We start from the raw sequence: 13,023 nt of genomic DNA, 5'->3' as shown, positions 1-13,023 counted from the left end.
GAGCTAAGCAAAGGTGCAACTTTATGCAGAGGCACCGTGCGGGTGAAGAGACGCTTGATACAACACTACATTAGTTGCAGTGGCACAGAGTTTGAATCAAATTAAGCATGTCATAATGGTGAACACTGCTGCACCATATAAATGTGAGTGCATGCACTAGTGGTGTTTTTGATTGCAATTTTAAATAAATGGTGTTTTTAATAGTCTAACGCTATTTGGAGCAATGCTTTTTTTTTTTTTTACGTGCCTTTTGAGTACAATGCGATGTGGACTTCACAGCGGTGAATTGGGAGGTAGAATCTTGTTGTAGGTGGATATTCCACTAAAGGCGCATGTAACCTGACATACTGTAGTAATAAGATCACATAGTTCTGGTGAGTGGTGGGCACCAAGGATGAGCTCAAGCATGTTTGCAGCCTCACATGCAGAGCCCGCCAGGAAGTCGGCACTGCGCTAATCACACCTAGTGAGACATTTTCCCGATCTATGGCTGCAGAGATTAGGAAAGATCTCACTGCCTGCAATTAGTGCAGCGCAGTGCCGACTTCCTGGTGCGCTCTGCACGTGTGGCTGCGAACACACTTGAGCTCATCCTTAGTGGACACACATGGTGTTGAAATCTAGCACCTTTTTTTAAGATGTTGAATATAGTTCATATAATTTATGGACAGATTTTACGAGACTTTTCACAGATATAATTTTTTACCTTAGAAGTTTTTACTGTGTGGAGGGTTTATTTTTATTAGTATATTTATTATGTTAGCCTCCGTTCTCATTAGTGCAAATCCAGACTTACACTCTATGGCACTCAAGTCGCATCAAAGTAGTGCAAGAACCTTTTTTTTTTTTAAAGTCACATAGATTGAAATGGGTGCCATTGAAATAAATGGGACGCAACTTTATGTGCCCAAAGTCACACGACAAGTCACACTAGAGAGAATGGAGTCTTTGACTCAGAGTCCTGAAAGTACATAATAAAATGCAGGTCAATACAAACATACAGGAACATAAAAACAAAAAATTATCATATCCAATAAGCCAGCCAAATAATCGCCCAACAAAAAAAAATAAAGTAAAAATTAGCATGCTGTGAAAATTGTTGATGTCATTACCTTTGGAAACCTTAATGAGCTACATATAAGAATAGAAGTGGAGTTAATTGATAAGGTCAATGTAAGCACTAAAAATTAAGTTACACTCACATGAATCTGGAAACCATAATTCCTTTGTACAGGGAACTCGGGCACGTCGGTGCAAGTTCTAAGATCAATCTCACCATCCAGCTCATCAGCCTTAGGAAAAAAAAATAGTCATGTTAAATTCTGTGCATTCTCTCTATCTGAGCTGCAAGGCAGCATTTTTTATTAAATATGTTTAGTCTTCAAAACTGCAATCAAGTCATGCTATCACAAAGCAAAAAATAAATAAAAACTATCCAAAACACTTGTACACCAACACAGAGGGTGTCCATTTGTAAAATAGAGGTCACAATGTGAATTTGCATCATGAAGTGTGAGTAAACATCCTGAAAAACTGATAGGGAAAAAAAAAAAAAAAAAAGTCTATCTGTGGAACGCTCTTCAGAGAGCATTTGACAATGCACATAGTTGTGGCGTGCTAGTACAGGCTTTAAGTGGTTAAAGCAGGCAGTGAGGTGAAAATACAGTGCATTGCACACAGTTGCAGTGCCTTACAGAGTGGCCTCATCATTTGACAGGAGCAGGTAGAATTCCAGCCATGACCGTAAAGCAAAGCATTGCAGCAATGACATGTGTACACCCCTGGCTGCTGCCTCTGCAGCCAAAGGGGGTAACAGTCATGGGTGTGGTAAAAACACAGCTCAACTGCTGCCAATGGGAATGAGTTTCTATTGGTAAAAGAAAAATCTGTGTTGTCAGGGTCTTAAATATACAATGTGGCTGGAAGCGGCACCAAGAGGTACTTGCATGTAGGACTGTATGTGTTTAGGGGCATATCCCAGGAACGCAGGTATTCTGCGTAACAGGCATTAGTCCCTGAATGCATAGGTCCCTAAACGCTCAGTGTCACTCAGTACAGCGTCCATTCGCAGAGTATTACAGCCTGTCAGCCTCTCGGGCGCACAAAAACGATGCGACTGGTAGAGCAGAGATAAACACCCAGTGTGCATGTGGTGCAAGACACTCCAGGCTAAATAATCCACCTGAAGATATCTTTTAGCAATAAGCTAAATGATCTGGTTTTGGGTCATTTCAGGCGAACTCCTCCTGGACATGAAATTTACCTGGAGAACTAAAATATAAAAAGAAAAAAAAAAAAAAAAAAAAAAAAACACACACACCTTAGCAACTGGATTTCATGAATTTTTTTGAACACTTAGAATTTGAAGACTTTGAAGTGATTGTAAAATCTCGTTTCTAAAAAAAAAAACCAAACATGTTAAAACTTACCTGCTCTGTGCGGTGGATTTGCATAGGGCAGCCTGGACCCTCCTCTTCGCTGCTCCTGGCTCCTCCCTCCTGTCAAGTTCCCCCCACAGTAAGCAGCTTGCTATGGGGGCACCTGAGCTGCCCCCTCTCTTCCCCGATTGGCCAAATGACTGATTGATAGCAATAGGAGCCAATGGCACCGCTGCTGTGCGTTAACCAATCAGCAGAGAGTGCCACAGATGGCCGAGGGACTCGTGGACATCACTGGATAGAGATGGACCTCCGGTAAGGATTAGGGGGGCTGAGAGGGGCTGCTACACACCGAACTTTACAACTCCTTTAAGAATCTCCTGATTCTCCAGAAACATTACTTGCTCAATCCACCCAGTCACTTAAATTCCGATGTCATTCATAACCTCCAAAAATGTAAATATAGAAACTATAACATGTTAAAGACAATCATAAAAACAGATGTTTTCATTAATCAGATTCCTGTGCCAGTTCTTCCTTTGAAGGTAAAGGAAATTTATGTACCTCAGTGTCTGCCAAGGATGGATGGATGGATAAATAGATAGAGATTTGATCCTGTTAAAGCGGCCAGCCTTTTGGTCAATTACACCAGTTAGTCTGGTCTGTTTCCACAGTAAAGATTGTAGGGAATGTAGAAAGTGATATGGCGCTGTGCACGCTACTTTTAATAACAATGGACCTTCTTGCTGACACCACCCAAAAACCAGTTCTCTTACCTCTTCAGCATTGGAGTCCCTGTAATATTTGAGGCTGGAGTCTGTGAGAACAAACCAGTGTTTCTTCCACTAAGAAAGCAAGAACATATGTTAAGGTCCATGGCATCATTATCAACTTCAGTCCTCACACATACAATGCCTTACAGCAGCAGTCATCACAGCTATATCATTAGATTATAATTCCTCCTGCCTCTGTACTTGATCACAGGAGCAGCCAAAAGGTTACTGTATATTCAACTGTTTTGTTTAAACCAGCCTTTCCCAACAGGAGTGCTGCCAGAGGTCCCCAGGGATGCCACAGCTACGTGGTAGGGAAAGGCTGTCAGGACAGACTGAGCCCCCGAACCCCAACCAAACTGAACCTCGTCACTGGGAACTCAGTCAGACTAATGTATAAACTCAGCAAAATAAAAACGAAGGGAGCGTGTGCTGTGCTCTCTGCCCCCCCCCCCCCCCCCTACATTGCAGTACCCGGCTGTGTGAGGGAAGGTACTGCAACTTTTTAAAGAGCCGATAACGTGTGTGTGTACGTACACACACACACACACACACACACACACGTGTCGGTCTGCATATATACAGGTTTCTGTACATGCGTTTGTGTGTACACATCTTTGTCTGATCTAGATTATATATATATATATATATATATATACACACACACACGTGACTTTTAATCTTGATACCCTATTCCTGTACTATCAGAGCTGCTTTTTTTAGGGCTTGTACTAGCAGCAAGGATTGCTGCTTCTCTGAAAAGTGATCCATACAAAGATTGCTTTTCAGAGACATTTGATAGGTGGTAAAGAGGCAATATGTTGCCTTCTCCCCACCTGTTTTAGCCCCGTAAATGCAGCATCACCACACCACAACTGTGTGCAATGCAGTCCCATTCACCTGGGGGTATACACTCAGCTGCAGTCACAGCATCTGTACACCCCCAGTTGCTAAAAGGGGATCAGTTGGAGGTGGTATAAACGCAAAAGGTGGTATAAAACGCAAAAGCTCAACCACGTGATTTCCCCAATTTCCCACCCTCCAACCTCACATGTGAGCAAGCCCTTGCTTTACAACGGTGCGGCTACTTGCTGCGTATGGGGTTGCCCATTCTTTTTTAATGGGCTGTCCTACCCGCAGAAATGCAGGGAAAAAAAGTTCGATTTTTTTTTTTATTATTATTATTTTATTGCACCAAACACACCCTATGTTTGTAAATGCATGGGGGTACCGTTAATAGCATTCATGATCCTTGAAATTTTCCACATTTTGTCATGTTACCACCAAAAACATATATGTATTTTATTGGGATTTTATGCGATAGACCAACACAAAGTGGCACATAATTGTGTAGTGGAAGGAAAATTATTAATGGTTTTCCAACTTTATTACAAATAAATATCTGAAAAGTGTGGCGTGCATTTGTATTAAGCCCCCTTTACTCTGATACCCCTACCTAAAATTTAATGGAACCAATTGCCTTCAGATGTCACCTAATTAGTAAATAGAGCCAACCTGTGCATAATTTAATCTCAGTATAAATACAGCTGCCCTGTGAAGCCCTCAGGGGTTTGTTGGAGATCCTCAGTGATCAAACGAAATAAAGGCCAAGGAACACACCAAACAGGTCGGGGATAAAGTTGTGAAGAAGTTTATAGCAGGGTAAGCGAATATAAAAAAAAAAAATATCCCAAGCTTTGAACATCTCACGAAGCACTGTACAATCCATCTGAAAATGGAAAGAGTATGGCACAAGTGCAAACCTAACAAGACATGGCCATCCACCTAAACTGACAGGACGGGCAAGGAGGGCATTAAGCAGAGAAGCAGCCAAGAGCCCCATGGTAACTCTGGAGGAGCTGCAGAGATCCACAGCTCAGGTGGGAGAATCTGTCCACAGGACAACTATTGTCATGCATGCCACAAATCTGCCCTTTATGGAAGAGTGGCAAGAAGACATCCTTGAAAGAAAGCCTTAAGAAGTCCCGTTTGCAAGAAGCAATGTGGGGGACACAGCAAACATGAAGAAAGGAGGTGCTCTGGTCAGATGAGACCAAAATTGAAGTTTTTGGCCTAAAAGCAAAACATTATGAGTGTCGGAAAACAATGTACAAACCCCCCCCCCCCCCCCCCCCCCGAACACACCATCCTCACCATGAAAAACAGTGGTGGCATTATGTTGTGGGGATCCTTTTCTTCAGCAGGGACAGGGAAGCTGGTCAAAGTTGATGGGAAGGTGAATGGAGCCAAATACAGGGCAATCTTAGAAGAAAACCTGTAAGAGAGTCTGCAAAAGACTTGAGACTGGGGCAGAGGTTCACCTTCTAGCAGGACAATGACCCTAAATATACAGCCAGAGCTACAATAGAATTGTTTGGATCAAAGCATATTCATGTGTTAGTATGGCCAAAAGTCCAGACCTAAATCCAATTGAGAATCTGTGGCAAGACTTGATAATTGCTGTTCAGAGACGCTCTCCATCCAATCTGACAGCGCTTGAGCTATTTTTCAAAGAAGAATGGGCAAAAATGTCACCCTAGATGTGGAAAGCTGGTAGAGACATCCCCAAAAAGGCTTGAAGCTGTAATTGCAGCGAAAGATGGTTCTACAAAGTATTTAATCAGGGGGGGCTGAATACAAATGCACACCACACTTTTCACATATTTGTAAAAAAATTCGAAAACCATGTATCATTCTCCTTCCATGTCACAATTAGGTGCCACTTTGTATTGGTCTATCACATACAATCCCAATAAAAATACATTTACATTTTTGGAGTAACATGAAAAAAAAAAAAGTGAAAAACTTCAAAAGGGGTATGAATACTTTTTCAAGGCACTGTATAGCAAAGATACAAAATGATTCATAGCTGGCTACAAACTTCAAGGTACTAACAAAAGATGCCAGTTGCTGAGCAGGTTATATTTAATAGGCACATGAATACCAAGCAGACTGCGGGCAAAAATGATGGCAGCAGCAAGTGATCAAGTGACTTGATTCATACATTATTCAATTTTTCCATTATCTGCCATCTCCATCAAGGAGAAAGGTAAATATATTGGTTCATCTCTACTGTCACATTAGTCTATGAGCGCATTTGTGCTTCCTGGCATAAAAAGATCTTTAGGAGAGGTGCACACGCGCGCGCGCACACACACACACACACACACACACACACAAATTAGGCATTGCAAGGGTTCCTGCAGCTTGTTCAGCGCTTCCTCGTATTTGATGCAGGAAACACAACTACCAATGACTCAAATACAGGTGGGAAATTAGGAACAGGCTTTGTGCTGTTTACATTCCCCAGCCTTAGTACCCAGCACTGACGTGTACAAGTAGGTGGATGGTTTTTATAATAACAAACTTCTCACAAATGTTATTTGTGATAACAGTGGTTTCCTCTTTCTGAAGCAGTATCAAATACAAAAATGCAGCATAGAAAAAAATTAAAATAAAATGATGTTTAAACATATCCTGCTTTAAAAATTGTAAGATAGAACCTGATTGGCCAATCTGGGCACCACTGAAATTTCCCTCTGTACACAAAGCCCTAATGATAACAAAGGTTAAACAATCCATCAAAACCCAAACTCGGGCCAAACATTGATAATCTAATGGGATTTAGACACATTAAAACAATAAATGCGAGTTTCAAATTTAAAACCATTACAGAACAAATTGCTGAATGCAACACAACGATGACATGTGATAGCTTACCATAACGTTAAGCATTAATAGAACACCATTGGTTACAGCAAACATAAACCATGATACACGGACAAACTTTATTCTACTAGCAATGACAAAGTGCAAAGGAGCAAAGCTGAATACGTGTTATACGACAAAAGATGATGTTCTCACCTCTCCATTGCCATCGAGTAAGGACATCCATCCTTTCTTGAAATTCAGCAGGTCTGGCTGTAGGGAAGAAACATCAAGTGTAACTAAATAGCTGCATGGGGATCAGAACAAGTGCAACACAATGAAATTGGAGGGTATGAACAGAGGATCTCTAGTAGAGATTAGACATCGAGAGGAAGAAAATAAAAATAAAAAAGGAACCTACAGCAGGATAAGACATTTAATACTAATCAGTTAAACTTTTCCAAGACACATCATACCTCCAGGTCTGTGCTGGCACCTCTTTCTGCAGATGATTTACTGGACAACATAGAGATGTCTTACTTCCTGATCTCTCTACCCGTCTTGTTTACAACACCATACTCGACTACCTCCCACCTACTATCCTTGGTTTACATTATAGAAAAATAGCTTCTTTGCTCCATGTTTCTTATTAGCTTTAGAGAGCACCATTAAAAACAATGGATTCTGTGACCTCCCCCCTATATTATGTCACTTGCCCCTTTGCTTTCATCTCCAAGTCCCTGCAGTAATTGTACAATACAAAGCCAAAAATAAAGAAAGGCCTAATTTTTACATTTCTAAATTCTAAGTTGCTATAATGTATATTTGCAGTGCCATGAGCGTTGAATTATCTGACATTTAGCTGTGTCCCTCTCTCCAGCCCTTTTCTTCTCCAGTTACAGTTGGGTGTAGGAGAGGGACACAAGTTACTCCCACCCCTTGGCCAGAATCCTCGCAGGGCAAAGAGGGGCAGAGAGACATACGAGGTATAGAAGCAGATTTAGTTTCAGGTTGTGAATGCCATATAAGAGACTAGCGGAAAGTGAGACTACCCTTTAACAGAGAATGACCAAGGGTTTCAGATATTTAATACCACAGATACAAGTAACAGTCACTCAATGAAGACACACACACAGCTGGTTAATGAAAAGAAGCAGAGAGACCGTAATGAATATCAACGCAGAGTGTTTTAGAGGAGGGACACAGATGACACAACTCTGCTTGCAGAGTGACAAGTACTAGATGACTGCAGCCTAAAATATAAGAAATATGCCATCAAGGAAAGGATAAAGGTAACAATCACAAAAGATCTGTAGAGAGAGAGAGATAGAGAGAAAGAAAAAGAAAATAAAATAAAATAAGTCTTGCTAGAGGGACAGACTGAAAACAACAATAGGGTGACAGATTGTCACAACAAGAAACACCCAGTGTGACAACATTATCACAATAAAAGGGGACAGAAAACCGAGACAAGGGAAGATGAAGACAGATAGTAAAAGAACTGATGCTGCCCACACACTAGACTTGCGGGTTCAGAATACAAAACATTAATCTGAAAACGTTTGAAAATCTCACTCTTTTTACATTTTATTGTATGTTAATGAATGTAATTCCCCAAAGAAAAACAAATACACTGACCAAAATTATTTGAGAAAAAATTTCCATCCTAATTTTCTCATGACTATGGCCAAAAATGAACATCGATCAATGATTAGAAAGTCAAACAAACGTTCTTAATGTGGTAAAGTCATTTTCGACTACTTTTACCTACAGATAAGCATATAACCGTTTAGGAGATATTCCATAGTAGCAGCTGGTGACGTCACTGGCGCATACACTCTGAGACTCCATTCACACCTGAGCGTTTTGTAGCTTGAAGCTACAAAACGCTGGAGGGGAAAAAATGTATTATTCTCGATGGAGATGGTTCACATCTCCACTCCATGTCGCCTGAAGCCGAACGCCTGAAGCTCAACAAATTCCGTACTCTTTTTTGTCTCTCGAATTGAGCAGATTTGGGTGTTTTTCTTCTTTTAACATTGGTGACCTTTTGCCCTGCACAAAATCGTGGTAAAAAAGCACAGCGAATCGCAGTAAAAAACACCGCAAAAATCACGCGATTTTCTGCTTGAAAACACTACGCTCAGGTGTGAATGCAGCCTAAAAGGAGCGGCACTGTGTGTGCATGCGTGGGAGTGATGTCATCACAGCTTGGCTATTCAAGCGGCCACAGCCCGCAAACCCAGAAGGAAGCCCAGGTGAGAATGGTTGCCCTGTCAGAGGTGACAGCAAGCTGGGGGCGACACGACTTCAGGACGACTTTGTGAGGCAACTTGGAGACGACTTAAACACGACTTAGACACGACCTGGGGCGACTTACAACACGACTTTAAGTCGCCCCAGGCCAGGCGACTTTTGCCGTGGCTAATCAAAGAATGAGCTCTGAAGGGGGAACTCCAAAGATCCATACCAGACCCTTATCAGAGCATGCTACCCGGCCGGCCAGGAACATGGGGACAAGGTAAATTGGCACCCCCCCATGTTGAGGGCACGCAGCCTGGTACGGCTCAGGAGGGGGCGCTCGCTCGTCCCCACCCCCTTTCCTGGCCGGCAGGGTAGCGTGCTCGGATAAGGGTCTGGTATGGATCTGCAGGGAACCCCCACGCCATTTTTCGGCGTAGGGGGTTCCCCTTAGAATCCATACCAGACCTAAGGGCCTGGTATGCTCTCAGAGGGGGAACCCACGCCAAATTTTTTTCATAAATTTGGCGTGGAGTTGCCCCTTCAGAGCTAATAATTCTGTCAGTCGCCTCCGTATAGACGGAGATCCGACTTGGAGGCGACCTCCATTGAAATCAATGGGTACCAGTTGCCTACAAGTCGGATTGAAGTAGTACAGGAACCTCTTCTGAAGTCGGAGCGACTTCAGTAGTGTGCATTAAGACGGCTCTCATTCACTTACATTGATTTTTAAATGTCCAACCTGAGGCGACTAGGGGCGACCTGAAGTCGGATCCGAGTCGCCCCTGTGTGAACCGGCTCTTAAGGCAAGTGCATACTACGATGCATACTAGCACATTATGACATTGCCTTGCAGGGTGACTTTTTTTTCTTTTAACAAGCTTTACTACCACTTTAAAAACATTTTTTTATGAAAATGTATAAGTGTATGGCCATCATACAGTAAGCATTTCACAGCTTTATTAGGTTATTTTAACATACAAATTTTGTACAAAGCAGGTGCAAGAAATGCAACACAGTATACAGTTATGTAAACGCACATCCTTTGTATAAAACAGTGTAAATAACAGTAATAATTTACCAAGAACATACCAAATATTAACATTCCTCATTAGCCATCACACTTTGGCTGCTGTAAAGATGAAGCCATTTGTATCAGCTAATATTGATAACCTTCAGGGTAGTAGGTTCAGCTAATTTCAATCCATCTATGGTTGAAGTGGTAGAAGTCCATTTAGCAATCAACTTCTGTTGAATGGGAATGGTGGAGCATTTTCATTAGCTCATCGTTGATCAGGGTATTCTGACAGTGGAGGAGTCCCCGCTGTCAGAATATAATAGCACTGTGGGGAGGATTTCTCCATCCACTTTGCGTGTGCGGGTGGGAAAATACTGTATTGTTTTTTTGTTTTTTAACCCCTTGCCGCCCGTCATATAGAAAAATGATGTTGGCAATGTGGTTGTTTTATCCTGACCAGACGTCTTTCAGGGTAACAAACTGTCACATGCCCCCAGCGATCATTGTTGCGGTGTGTCAGTCTGAGAAACCACAACATCAGTCTAGGTAAAGAGTTTCTGATGGAGACTCTTTACCACATGATCAGCCATGTGCAATCACAGCTGATCACAGTGTAAACCGGAAGAGCCGTTGATTGGCTTTTCCTCACTAGCGTCTGTCTCACATGAGTAGAGGAGAGCCCATTGGCTGCTCCCCTGACGGGGTGGGGGGGGGGGTCTGTGCTGATTATCAGCGCAGCCCCTGCCCCCAGGATGCCCACACTGGACCACCAGGGATGCCCACCAATAGTCACCACCAGGTATGCCACCCATGGCCACCAGGGATAACAATCAGTGCCCATCCATGCCGCCTTTCAGTGCCACCTTATCAGTGCCCATATCAGTGAAGGAGAAAAAACTTACTTTTTTTTTACAAAGTTTTGTAACAGAAACAAAAAATGTATTTTTGTTCAAAATTTTCAGTCATTTTTTATTTGTTTAGCAGAAAATAAAAATCCCATAGGTGATCAAATTCCACCAAAAGAAAGCTATTTTTGGGAACAAGATTATAAAAATTTAGTTTGGGAATGGTGTAGCGTGGCCACGCAATTGTCATTCAAAGTGCAAGAGCACTGAAAGCTGAAAATTGGTCTGGGCAGGAAGGGGTATAAGTGCCTGGTATTGAAGTGGTTAATCAGCCTGCTGAATTCTGTACTGACCAGCTTTATTTTTAACACAACTGCATTTCCTTTTATAATTAATAAACCCATTGTCATTATGTATACAGAGCTTATACGGCTCCAAGTGTGTATCTGATAGCAAATGACTAAATTACCCAGTCTGAAAATCTGATGACTCAAAAGCTGTTTGCATACATGCAATTTGTAACAATGAACTTCTCTTATGTTTCTCTCCTTTGATCTGTGAAATATATCCACCAGAAATCCAGTGAGCTGTAAACTACAGAACACCACCCTCCTATGTTATGGAGATTAGGAGGTTTTCTATAGTTCCAGCCATACATTTTCAGTAATCGTTCTACAGAAATCTGTAGATAGATTTGTTTTTACAGTTCAGATTTTTATTTTTTTTGCTCAAAACCCTTTCCATTCAGCCTTCGGCATTCCGTTTTAAACTGAGTAACAACTGTGTAGTAGAGGAATGGATAAAATACTAGAATATGGTAACTGCGATTTAGAAGCTAGCAGACGCTTTCAGTCCTTGTACACAGTTGTTACATTTGGGCACGCTCGACACATCAAACTCTCCAACATCAGAACCAGTAGAAAATGTACTGAAAAAACATTTCCAAGCCACATAAGAGTGCACTAAACGAATACCTCGTATTTACGCCACATCACTGGTTCCTGATCCTTTGTGGCACTACAGGCCTGCCTTTTTGACTGGTGAACTCCAACCAACAGCATTTATCTGTAAGTGGAGATAGAAGTTTGAAAGTCACTGCCTGGGCTTTCAATACAGCATGTAGGAGTTCAAGTCCCCAAAGAATATCTGTATTTTGTTAAAAATGACAGTACAGTCATTGGTAGGCAATACAAATCGTAGCCGTTTCCAGCAGAAACTCTGTGCCTGTACGGGGCCCACCCAGTGTTTACATCCCTCAGCACTCCGAATAATGTCACAAGAGGAGGACAGTGTATTTCTAGAGGACAGAAGGGTCAGTCAGACTGGACATTATTCCCTATGAACTAGCCCGACACAGATACCACCCGCTGTCAGCCTGTCGGAGAACACATCTGCCTTGGGAGACAGTCATATGTTCCAGAGGATGTAAACACTGTGCTACATTCTATAACGGCCATGCAATTGTGAGAAGAATTTCTACTGCAAACAAATAACCATTCATATTTACAGCTTAACCGTATGCATGCTAGAGCTGCACAATTCTGGCTATAAATGAGAATCACAATTTTTTTTCTTAGAAGATTGATCACGATTCTCGCGGCGTATCATCTTTCACATTAAAACAAGAGAGTTTGGGGGTTCCACGTAATTTTCTAGCAAAAAAAACAAAAAAAAAAAAAAAAACACATTGATTTTCACTTAAAGTGGGGTACCCCCTAAAAAAAAAAAAAAAAAAAAAAATTAAAAATTAAAAAAGTCAGCAGCTACAAATACTGCAGCTGCTGACTTTTAATAATTGGACACTTACCTGTCCCAGGGTCCAGCAATGCGGCACGTCATGCGTACTGTGGGCACCCAGCTGTGGCTTCACAGCTGGGCACCCACTGCGCATGCGCGAGTGGCGCAGGGATACGCCGTACAGTCATCTGGGACACGTGACAGGTCCCAGGTGAATGTGCAGCACGAAGGGAAGTGATGTCACCAGCCCGGGCAAGGAAGAAGGCAGACTACGAGGGACCCCCTAGCAACAGGTATTTAGAGGTGAGTAATTTTTTTTTTTTTTTTACGAATTTTAAGCAGCTTTTTATTTTTTGTTGGCAACACCACTTTAACCACTTAAG

The 13,023-nt window shown here is 42.0% G+C and overlaps 1 protein-coding gene across 3 annotated transcripts in view; it reads right to left on the bottom strand.

Moving 5' to 3' along the window:
* The window catches only part of TRIOBP (TRIO and F-actin binding protein), a 97,281-nt gene that overhangs the window by 68,811 nt on the left and 15,447 nt on the right, over positions 1 to 13,023 (bottom strand). Inside the window, exons 1-4 of one of the 3 annotated variants that reach the window (XM_077452336.1) lie at positions 11,878 to 11,968; positions 7,016 to 7,072; positions 3,155 to 3,223; positions 1,203 to 1,292 (exon numbers count right to left, since the gene is read on the bottom strand). In XM_077452336.1, the coding sequence (XP_077308462.1) occupies positions 1,203 to 1,292; positions 3,155 to 3,223; positions 7,016 to 7,072; positions 11,878 to 11,964 (303 nt within the window). In that variant the 5' untranslated portion in view covers positions 11,965 to 11,968. Of the gene's footprint in view, positions 1 to 1,202; positions 1,293 to 3,154; positions 3,224 to 7,015; positions 7,073 to 7,275; positions 7,661 to 11,877; positions 11,969 to 13,023 lie in introns of those variants that run through there. The other 2 variants (XM_077452337.1, XM_077452338.1) reach the window with 2 other exon arrangements.

Source organism: Lithobates pipiens, unplaced genomic scaffold (assembly GCF_037356315.1).
Source record: "Lithobates pipiens isolate NorthernLeopardFrog02 unplaced genomic scaffold, aLitPip1_a1.2 Scaffold_23, whole genome shotgun sequence".
Lineage (NCBI taxonomy): Eukaryota > Metazoa > Chordata > Amphibia > Anura > Ranidae > Lithobates > Lithobates pipiens.
The sequence above is the reverse complement of the archived record's forward strand: the minus strand, read 5'-3'. Positions and strand labels throughout refer to the sequence as shown.